Source organism: Dufourea novaeangliae, unplaced genomic scaffold, assembly GCF_001272555.1.
Source record: "Dufourea novaeangliae isolate 0120121106 unplaced genomic scaffold, ASM127255v1 scaffold291, whole genome shotgun sequence".
Lineage (NCBI taxonomy): Eukaryota > Metazoa > Arthropoda > Insecta > Hymenoptera > Halictidae > Dufourea > Dufourea novaeangliae.
In genome coordinates this window covers 199,000-211,170 of record NW_015374163.1, presented here as the reverse complement: position 1 = coordinate 211,170, position 12,171 = coordinate 199,000, and the positions used below count along the sequence as shown (strand labels likewise).

The window sequence follows — 12,171 nt, the reverse complement described above, 5'->3', positions numbered from 1 at the left end:
AGAGGAGACGGGGGTCAGGAAAATGTTCCGCGGCACTCTCGCTTTTTCACGTGTGGGGGCAGGCCTTTAGACTCGCTTGGGAACAGACACGAGTGACGGTGTAACCGTTGTGTATGGTGTAACCTATGTAACAGAAACTCGTACAGAAAGCAAGGTGCAACGCCGGTGTCGCCCGCCTCCTTCTCCGCCCCACGACCACGCTTTTGTGTATCCAATTTCTTTTCAGGAATATGGGAACATTTTTCGAACGACTCGACCCGAGACTTTTTGCAGGGAGAACCGCAAGAGGGAAACGACCGAATGTCCGTCTGATAAAAGAATAAAAAGAGAGGATAGTTCTCTTCCTCCCATCTGCTCTCAGAAACCTGTGTGTGGACGATCTTTAACTGCGAGAGAATTTCAAAATCTTTTAGCCGATGCTGCGTGCATTATATGAATTTTTTTGTACTGGCGTATTTCGGTATTATGCATTATTCTATATACCGAATACGCAAATAAAATTTCTGTGAGTAGAACTCCACCTGTGCGGATGAAATTGTTCAACCATTGTTCAATTTACGGAAGTAGCATATTTGCGAGAACTTTTATAATCGAAATATAATTTAGAATGTTTTGTTTCGCCATAGATGCCAATAACTGGAGGTCTACTTACTGTCATGTACTACATGAATGTTCAAAACTCAAAGGGTATCTTACGGCAGAAAGAAGCAAAATTTCTACATGACACGAGCTCTTTGGGTAAAAGCATGGAAACCATACGTCCACTCGCCTGGGCGATTAATTTCTCTTCAGAACTATGGGAACTGAGCCCGAGCATGCACAGATGATTTTGAAGACCTCGAAGTGTAATCCGTGATTCCGTTCTTGTATACTACTAAAAAGGCACCTACATTTAGTGATTACATATATACGTGAAACCACACAGTAGTTTAATAAATATCAACAAGCGTGCATTATAAAAAATTTAACGAAACATTCTAAAACTTACAAAAACGCATAAGTAATACGATAACCAATACCATAATACACTTTCACTGAACAGTCATATATAGGAATGGAAATGCTATTTTGTACGAGACTACAATGAAAAAGTTTAAACTACACATACATACTCGACGTTCTAATTGTAAATAAATTGTTACAGTTGCGGAATAAATTTGCATAGATAATTTCATACAAGTTTTTCAAGGCATTTACTACCAAACCAGCCTAACTACTCTATAAGATTAGAAATCTGTTTACGCAAAATGAAACCTACGCAATTCAACAGTCGTCACAGTTCTCGCTTTATAACCTTCTGGTACCTTGTGGGCGTAAACAAAATTTATTTCGTGTGAGATATGTCACCTATATTATAGAGATGACACGGCAGTCAAAGTTAATCGATGCACTAAGGAGGTATCCTTTTGATGAAATGTATTGTCAGAGCTAAGGTAACGGTTTGAAGTACACTCGTGCAGATTTGTGACCATAAAATTTCGTCTACAAAACGAAGGTCATCTTTTATGAATGTCAGCAAGGTGTGCGGACAAGCAAGAGAGCCCCTATATCTCCTCGCCGCTCGACCCTTTTGTCCGGCACGTTTCTTTTCAGGAATATGAGAAATTCAGCACCGCTCTACCACCGTAAAAATCACTCGACCGGTGCCACCGTTCTTACGGTTAGTGTTACAGTTTGGCTAATACATTTCGCCTTAGACGTAACAACCGGTTTAACGTACATATTTCAATTATTTTATGTGTCAGAAAACGTTGCAACGGCTCCCTGAATATTATGCACCGGTATATTTATGAAAAAACAAATCTTGACTACAAAAGTCTAATTTGGAATTTTTAGTTTTTGTCCGTTTCTTTAAGTAGTGTATGGCATTAAGTAAGAGCATAAACATCTTATCAATATCAATTTATGAACATGGTTTGCAAGAATCACCTTTACGTACTCGGTCCCTAACCGACACAAATCTTCAAAAACAAAAAGGTAAGCAATAGAAAACAGTTATTAGTTTTTGTTTTTTTCTGGTTTAACCTAGAACAAGCTACCTGTAGGTGTCGTAAAAATAAACGAGTACGTAAACAGAAGTAACGCAGTGATGTGTAAAATTGAAATGCGAAAAGGAAATAAATTTTTGTTCGAATTCATTCGTTAATGATGTAATGTTTCCTTTTTATTACTTATTACACAGAGTTTCTATATTTTATCGGGATATAATGTAAAAAAAATAATTGAAATACTCATAACCTGAAAATTAAAAGGTTACCCTGAGTACGTATCGGTTTATAGAAAGGACGTCGATAAAACTGTGTACCTACATGTACCGCAGCTGACTCAACTATGCAAATCGGTAGCGGCAAGTTCACATGAAAACGGGTGCAAGGTGCACGAACAACGACGGAACTCCTTTCTGTCTGACAGTTTTTTGTGCTAATAGTTTCCCTTCAAAATATGGGAAATTCAGACCGACGTAAAGGGGACACACACAATAAATGCTGAACACAATGTTAAGAATAAAAAAAAAATGATTTACGGGCTTCCACTCCCAGTTTTCATGTCCTCCTACAGGTACCTATCCCCTATCACCAGAGCCGGGTAAAATATACAGAGTGGGTAATTTAAATCTATCCCTGCGAATATCTTCGAAATCGTTGATAACACCAAAAAATGTTCCAGATAAAAATTGAATGGTTTCAAGGAGGGAAATACAGTCGGCCCTCGAACAACGCAGCTGTAGTTATAAACGGGTTTTTTCTTTAAAAATTATGCAACCAATTGCGTGTTTATTTGAGAGAGTTGAAAAGAACGAGAGCATGGGTGACATCCATAAGCCACAAATTACGGTAGTCATAGCAGTGAGACCTCTATCGAAAAAAGACGAAATAGGAAAAAATGCCGAGTTTACTCGTTAGTGTACGTATAAATGTATTTTTTCTTTCTTATGATTTTCTAAATATTATTTTCCTTTCTTTAGCTTATGTTATTGTAAGAATACAGTAATAACACATACATATAACAAACAAAATAAGGTTTCTTGTTAATAATGAGCTATCACAGTTAAATTTTTGGGGAGTCAACAATTTTAAGCACTAAGGGCGTCCCAATTACTACGTTATTCAAGGGCCGATTGTGTTTCATGTTGGTTAAGTAGAATAAAAATATTTTACTTTCCCAAATTCCGCTTCTTATCTAAAATATTCGGTAATACTTTACAATTCGGTCGGTATCTTCGAATTTCTTCAAACTTTAATATGTTGAAAGGGGCTCTCTAAAATGACAATATCATTTTAAAAAATGTCGCAAACAATTCAAGTACCTTAAATTTAAAGTAAAATTTGTAAACGAAACCTAACCTAAACGTCACTATACATGCAGATTAAGTGACAAAATATAACAGTTAAAAAAAGGTTTTATTGTTTATTCTTAAAGCATTCTACGGATTAGAGTTTACTTAGAGCTAATTTAATAAAAAAAACGGATATTAATAATTAGACTGCGGATTTTTATGCAAAATGGTATTTTCTAAAGCAATTTATACAGAGAAGAGCAAATGTAGGAATTTCTTTCTTTTCTTAAAAATCATATTAGGTTCGGAATAAACTAGAAATCTGATTGGATCTGACGAAAGTTGTGTATTTTACAGGCCTCTATAGGCTATAAAAGCTCCTTTCAACATATTAAAGTTTGCAGAAAATCGGGGATACCGATCGAATTGTAAACTATTACCACATATTTTCGTACTATTTAAAATATTTTTTTTTCCAAATTTTACTCCGCTCCACCAATGATGGTATTCTTAATCCCTATGTTTCCACTTCATTCAATTTATTCCTACTCGCCATTGTCTTTTCTCTATCCTCAAAGATCAGTCGATCGTCTGTCTCTTTCTAATGTACCCGCGCAATCTACGCATACCCTTCTTTATCTAACCCCCCTTCCCAGTGGTGGTTTTTCCTCCTCACATACTCCCTCTCAATCTTTTCCGTAGTTGGTCCTCGTTCCAACGTAAATCCGACGTAACAGGTTCCTCCGCGCTGCCTGTGGCTTGTATCCACCGAGCCGCTTTTTGTTACCGATGGTGTATACTGGATATGTTGCTCCTTCAGGCTGAGGGTTTCCAGTTATAGAAAAATCAGGATGAAACATTTCTACGACAGGATGGACCCAGTGTGCTTTGTTCGATATACAGTGACGGGTCAGCTCGCATGAGGCTTTTAAATAATCGGTCCTTTGTATTTTCATTCTTGGTATCTTTCTTGTGGTATTAATACGTAACTAAATTCGATCTACTGATAAACAAAATATTCTCCTGTATCGGTACTTCAAACCTCCCCAACACGATCTTCTTTAAATCTAAAAGCTTACAGTATAGAAATATTCAGTGAGTAGGTATGTAACGGCACAACTAAGTCTATACGTACTCGAGTCTTTTGTTGCGTACCATTACATAGTTTCTCAGGTTGATTTACAAGGGAAGTTACCCAGCCGTTAAATTAGTTTCGAAAAATTAATCGTTGGGAATTATAGGACTCTACTTCCTAAGAATTGAAATAAGTGTCACTCTGTCTTAAAAATTCAATGTTGACCAGAAACATAGCGTCAAAGTCCATCATAAGCAGCTTTGAAAATGTATATAAACAAATTTCTGTTTATACTTTTTCTAATTTTTTTGGGTATCCTTTTGATACATGTAAATAAAATAACCGAAAGAGAAATAAAGAACAGATATGAGGTTTTTGTTCACCTTGACCAAACTGTCCACGCTGTTGATCGGCAACCTTTCAAGATCTTCTGCACCACCAGACTAGTGAACTGAACCTTCATGCATGTCGCGTAAGCTCGGAAAATAATCTTGGACCCCATATCGGTATTTTTTTATTGCATTTCCAGCTATTCTATTTTACACGTGTCCAAAACAGAAACTTCAAAAATCAAGAAAATTATAAAAAGAAATTTATTAATATCCATTTTCAAAGCAATGCACACAATTCATGACACAAAATGGCGTAAGCCTAGAGAATGAATTGGAGATATTTGTAAGTAATACTGACCTAAACCAAGTATTTATTACTATTAACACCATATTACGAAACCCCAAGAACAATTAACTTGTATGTCGCAACTGAAAATACGGACATATAAGATAATAAATTTTATCTACTTCGTTGGCCCAAAAAAATGCTCAAAGACCAGTCAACGTGATGTTAAACGCGGAAATATTGAGGAAAAAAGTTATCTAGAATCCCAAGTCCAAATTTCGAGTAGCACCTTAGATGGTAATCGGCCACGAAAGTCGAAGGCCTTTCTCTATCGAACGAGTTTCGAAATCGCCGAGGTGAAATTGCCGAGGAAAGTTACGAGCTGGTGTAGCTGAAAAGGAAAGAGGCAAAAAAAAGTCACGATAAAACTCGAACACCGTCTATTTGCCGGATGCGACCCGTAAACAATGATTCCGAACTCGTATCTCGGTGTTCCTTTCATTACGGTGGAATAATTACTTTCGATCTCCAACTTCTCGTACTAAACCTAAAGTTCGTTCGCATATTCACGTCGATAATTCGAAGGATGCCGATGTTTCATCGCTAGAAGCGTCATTTTATCAGGGGCAACAATAACTAAATTATGCTGGTTAAGTTAAGACTTGGCTAGGAATACATGAATGAAGAGTCGATTCACCAAGGAAACAATTTATAGAACGATTCAGATATTTTTACTCGAGGACGCACGCCCCCGTCTTCCACGTTTCACCGTTTAATGCATTACACGCAATTCCTTTGTATGTATTCGTTTCGAGGCAAATTTCTGACGATGTTTATACATTACGAGAACCATCTCTATTAATTACGATCATCACAAATATTTTTCATAAATAGTATTCATTATGAATGTTGGAAAGAAAATCTTCTTGGATTATTAACCCTCCTAATACGGATGACGGAGTGGGTACTTTATGTCCACTATATTGCTATTATGAGAATTCTCGCTAAAACAATTACCTTAAAATTTTGCAAAAATTAGGCTTGTGTAAAAATATATCTTTATACGAGAGCATAAATACTATCGAATGGAAATGTGAAGAAAGTTACCCAAGACGTAAAATAATATTACAGCAAACATGAAAAATACAATAAATTACAGAAGACAACAATTGTATGCGGTTTATGTAACGATATGTATGTGGTAGAAAGTAAAAAAAATTGTCATATGTCAAGATTGTGAGGATTGTCAAAGTGAAAGTGACTGAATTGCCTAAAGTCCCATTTTGAACCAAGTTGTGTATTCTTAAGAAAATTACTATTTATTTGCAATCAATTTTTTAAACTGTAATGGAATATTTTATTTTGAATGTAAATTGATTGAAGTTGATTTTAGCATTCACAATAAAGTGTAGTAAATATTTTGTAAGTAATCAAAAACACCGACATGGTCGAACGAATTAGCGAGTTGTTGCTGCAAGGAAATTGCATATAAAAGAAGCTGATAAACATATGCGAAATTACTTTCCGGTTTTCTCGTAATGCATAACAAAGGCATTTGTATTCAAATTAGAAAATATCACAAGGTATGATACAATTTTATTCCAACGTTGCCACGGAGAAATCCGGAGTCTACGAAACGATGGAAGAACAATTCCGGCGTGTGTTTGTGAAGCACGTCTCTGCGTTAGATGACGGGGTGTGAGTACACACAGTAACAGATATATGCGAAACATGATTTACGCAAACTAGACGGACGAATGTATAAACTGGAATACTGCGAGTCATAGCATGTCAAAGCGTAACAGAACTTTCGTGTTGAAGCGAGATTCTGTGAAATAGAAATGTACTGGAAAATACACTCATTCAAGAGCAACAACTTAAATGATAAACGAATACATCGCGAACGTGAACAAACGGCATTGTTAAAACGACTAAAAAGTCGATAAACGTTATTGTTTCCTGAACTACTCAATATTTATGGTATAGTATACATGCGAAACAAAATAAACTCGTGCGAAAAATTAAGAAAAAATATATGCAATCGAAATTATATTTTTTAGCTCATTAAAAAATTTAGAACGTGGAATAAAATTGTTTTTGAAACAATTGATTTAAAAAATTGTGATAAATTTTTTCAAAATTTAAGCAAGAATAACGTTTGACATTTACAATCGTACAACGTAACATTATAAATAGTTTATAATTTATAGTAAATAGAGAAGTTCAATAAATAAGTGGAATAAATGATAATTGTTATTTGACAATTTATCAGAATCGCCAGATAATTTCTTAAAAAATTGTACACGTACGAGAGCTAGTCGAAATTTATAATTTGTATCCTTCTGAATAATTCGAATACCACCACTTTTCACGTTGACGATCTAAATACATTATACCCAGTATCGATATATCCGCAACGCAAATTCCCGCGAAAGAATCACGATCGAATATTTCTGAAGAGAACGACGCACAACGGAAAAATACGAAAACATGTCGGAGAGAGGTATAGCTCGGAACGGCGAACAGGTCATCGCAAGTTCGAGCGAATCACGGGACTACGAATAATAACAATGTCGTTCGCGGAGCAACTGACAATCGATTCGCCATATACAAAATCCAGAGTATACGCGGCGTTAGATTTTCATTATGGATTATATTCTCCCAATAGAAATACCAACTGAAAAAATCTATAAAGTTCACCAAAGGATCGACATTTGCTGCGACAACAACAGTAACACAAACTTTCACCTCTGTCAGCCATAAAATGTAAAATATTGAAAATTTCACAATGGATTTCTTTACACAACTTTCGTTCAAGTTACATTTGACAGGTGTCGGTAAGTTTACAAATAAATGCAGGTGTTTAGAAATGAAGCAAGTCTCGCAATAACGAAAGTTTGAACGAGGAAAGTTTACAGAAACAAACAGACCCCCACAAGGACGAAAATGCTCGAATACCGTTAACCCGACTCATCTGCTTCAAATAAGTATTGATATCAGAGTAGAATGACGCATTTCGTGAAATTTAAAAAAAGAAAGTATTTTTTGTAAGGAACCACAATTTCCTACCCGTACACACTGTCGCTATACGTAACAACTTCTGGCCGCAGAACCTCTACCAATTTTACTCATTCCGTTCGATATCTGTTCGACAGGGCAATAGACCGTAGCACTCGAAACAGAATACGTACGTATATACAAATACGGTTGCACAAATGTTTGCGACACGGTACCACCAAGTACTATCACCGCCACGAGAGAATTGAACGCGATCTGGCTACACTACAGAATTTCTTGTTATTCACGCTACCACGTGCTAGCACTAGCCATCTTTCCACCTGGTTACGGTTATCACTTGGATTTCTCGGTAATTCAAACGAATGAACACTTTCCACGGTATCGTAATCTTTCAACTGAGGATGATCGTCGGCGATAGCGAGTATCATCGGTCGATGGCCAATAAGGTATGTCACATATCACCTGATTGACTAGAAACTTTTTAGTGGCTTAATTGCGTCTGTATCTTTATATTAAATATTAATATTAATATACTATTTTACGTAGAGAGTCGCTTTTGTTTTGACTTTCAACGGCATTGAAAACTCGAAAAAAAAAAACGGACGAAGACATTAGGAGACACAAAGAGGTCAGAGCAATCGTCTGACATGGAGGTAAAGAAAAAATCTTACCTTAAAAAGATGCTCGCTACACTCGAACATTGGTGTGCTCATGACGGCAGTCGACATGTTTCCTGAATTTCACACAAAAAACACTTGAGCTAGATGTAACTTCTTGCGATCCAGACGTGGTTAGCGTTCTTCCCTTTCGAGATCAGGACGACGTGCGCGTTGTTGCGCAAAACCCGGCGAGAAATAGAAAAACCGCGGTACGTAAACTTCGAGAACACAAAAACTTCCACTCTGGTAATATATATTGCTTGTTGGATTTACATTGGAAGCACACCTGGTCCGATTCTCTTAACTTGCGAGGAGACTAACGAGAATGCGAGCCGGATCCCGCGATATCGAACAACTCGAACGATCGACGAATGTCTCCTCTCGCATAGAATAAGCACGCTACTTCTCTTGCTCTCGAACTTCTTCGCTAATGCGACTGTCACGTGTACGAATCACCGTGAAAACAAAAGACGTTTGTGTATACCAGTGGCGAGAAAATACGTGCGACAGAAAACTTGGCACTTTTTCGATCGTAGAATATTTTAAACGCGACTCCCTTGGAGGGGAAACTTGAAAGCTCCCGTTGGATCTTTCCTTTCCTTCTCGAGGTGATACAGCTCGCAAGGCCTCCGGATGCGAACTGAGGATGCGTGTATCCGCGCGGCGCTCCGTGAGACACGAAAGGCGGCACCGCGCAGTCCGCCAATTGGAGCGCTCGTTGCTGCCAACTCATCCCCACCATGCGCGCACGTTTACCGAGCGGACGTGGCAACTGCGCCGGGTCGTTCGGCCAATCGTACAAGGCATCTATCTCTCCCTTGTTCTGCCGGTACCGGCAACCCCCTTGGTCCGCGAAATTTTCGAACGACTCCCGTGACTTCACCCCGATGCCACCTATTGGTAGAGATACGCTTGGGGTGGTTTCGAGATGCGTAGTAACATGGCTGTTTTTACAGCGATCATCTAATCTGGGAATTTAAGAATAGCGTTTCTTCCAGCGTTTCTTAAACTTAAGATTGTATTGGACCATTCTATAATTCTGTTAAGTATTATCAAATGTTATTTAAATAAAAATTAATTTATAATTTCGTATGTTTTATCGGTATGAATTTCTTAGTTGCATTATTTATTACCTACTATTGGGGATTCAATTCAAATGATTGTTTACATAAACTATACCATCTACAACTGTCTCTGTATATTATCTAAGATGTTGCCATGATTAGAATGATTCACTTTGAAATATGTACTTACAATTGCGTTTATTGACATCAGAATTGCGTAATTACTATAGATTTCTTGTGGCCAATTGTATTAATGTATACTGTATTTCAATAACCGAAATTCATTTATTTTCTGTTTATTTGTACATTTAAATAATTTCTAGTGAAGAATTTTTATGTTATATACATTATTATATAAGTTGTTAAAATAAATATTTACTTGTATGTTTTTACTTCGTATGCACTTTTATGAATTACGAACATTAGTTATTGTTAAATTATTACTGTAATTGTAGGTTACTAAGAAACATTATTCCTTACTTACTCTTAACAAAATATGCTGAATAAGTGACATTTCTTACTTCAAATTAACAAATAATAAATTAATTAATTCTAATAATTTAAATGAATTATTCGAATAACTAGTTTTATTTATGTGTTTTAAAAAAAGGTCATTATTTCAAATATTTTATGTGTTACTTTTTATTTTAAATCAAGATTTCCCGATATTGCTGCGAACATAGTCTATGCTTCCAAACAAAAATATTAACAAGTGACTTGTATTATGTATATTTAGTAAAACAGTTATTACTTTTTTTGTTGAAAAATATAGTTAAGGTAATGCTGTTAGACGTCAACTGCCTTGGCAAGATACTTTGGACATCCAATTACTAATTTTAAAAAATCCACGTGAATATTCGATCGCATGACACTTCATTTCCGAAAGAATGTTCATGAAACATTCAACAGTTATGAAGAAACTTCATGACTTCTGAAAAACAGAGTAGTACATATTAATTAATTCAAGAATAGAAAGATGTCATATGTGAATGTTACTTTTCTAGTTTCTAAAAAAATGAGAAAAAATTCAACACCCTGGAAAGAGTCTCAAAAGATAAAATTATTTATGTATAATATTACATCGTCAAATAATGATGCTGTTTGTTGTGGCTATCGCATTATTAACATTGTTTACTTTGTTTATAGATTTATTAATAATATTGAGAAGAAGCATATTTAATTATGGCTTCGCTTTGTTTGTAATATACCAGAATTTGTATTGTTATATTCTTCTCTTCGTGTATTATTATCATTAGTGATGGGATCAAGCATGTAACTACTAAGTACAATCGGTGCCATATAAACAATGTACGAACTCTTTATAAGTAGGTACTCAAGAAAGTAAAACATATCGAAGTAATCGAATCATCGAGGATTGCATGTGAACCGTTTACATGTATAATATGTACATTAACAAATATCTACATTTAAATGAAATTGAGATTAAATGAAACATATTCAAACTTAATTGTAAGTAGGTACGTCACAAAATATTAGATGTAGGTAGGTACATACTGATAGATATGTGTATTGCAATATACAGATAGTAAGTGAAAGACAAGAAATTAATAAATGAACGCAACCATTAAGAAGAGATTATGTTATAACCGTACCGTATGATTCATACGTTGAAATTATTACAATTATTATTAACAATTTTACAGTTAAACAGTTTTAACTGTTTCTGTTTTCATGTATTATGTTTTCTACTTTTGAGAATACTCTCTCATTGTCAGGCGGTACTGATGTCATCATAATACACAAATAATTCTTTACAATTTTTAACCCCTTGCCCTACGATTTAAGTTTTGACGGGGCGTGCTACAATCAACGCCTTGGAAGTTACGCGTCAAGCCATTTGACGCTTCGAACGTGCGCTCGAAGTTGTGCAAATCGCACACGTCTTCTAATATGTAAATACATGTGTAAGGTACAACTGGTTTAACTTTGTACGATGTTAGATAAGTAATTACGAACGATTCATCAGTGAACAAGAAGATCAATTATCTTGAAATGAATAATAGATTAATAACATTTAATTTATATTTATGAATAAATGATTATTTTAATTATTAAGGTTTTGAAAAAATTTACATAAAATTAATAATCTTCAATTGTATGGTATCTTTCGAAGCACATTGGTATATATAATGCAATTTTACGAATTTTCCACTCCCACATTGTTTCGCTACGTTTTTTCTGTTTTGAACAAAGTTTACAGTCTCTTGATGGATTTGATTTCGATGGTGTTAGGCCTATATGCATGGGAAAATGACCCCAATGTTGCGCGTGCAGTCTCTGTGGTAAATCTTCTGTCGATAATTGTCCTCGTCGTTTATATTCTGGCAACGGAAGATTTTTCAGTACTGATTCGGCTATTTCAATTCTATATTCAGCGTAGCTCTGTTTTTTTTAGTAGTTAATTTCTTGAACAAAATGTAGGAGTTAAACAGTGCAATA

The 12,171-nt window shown here is 35.6% G+C and overlaps 1 protein-coding gene across 1 annotated transcript in view; it reads right to left on the bottom strand.

The window, feature by feature from the left end:
• Positions 1 to 9,197, bottom strand: part of LOC107192013 (protein TIS11-like) — a 64,667-nt gene extending 55,470 nt beyond the window's left edge. Inside the window, exon 1 of the mRNA XM_015581188.1 lies at positions 8,660 to 9,197. Coding sequence (XP_015436674.1) covers positions 8,660 to 8,716 — 57 coding nt within the window. The 5' untranslated portion in view covers positions 8,717 to 9,197. The remainder of the gene's footprint in view (positions 1 to 8,659) is intronic.
• Positions 9,198 to 12,171: the final 2,974 nt, after the last annotated feature.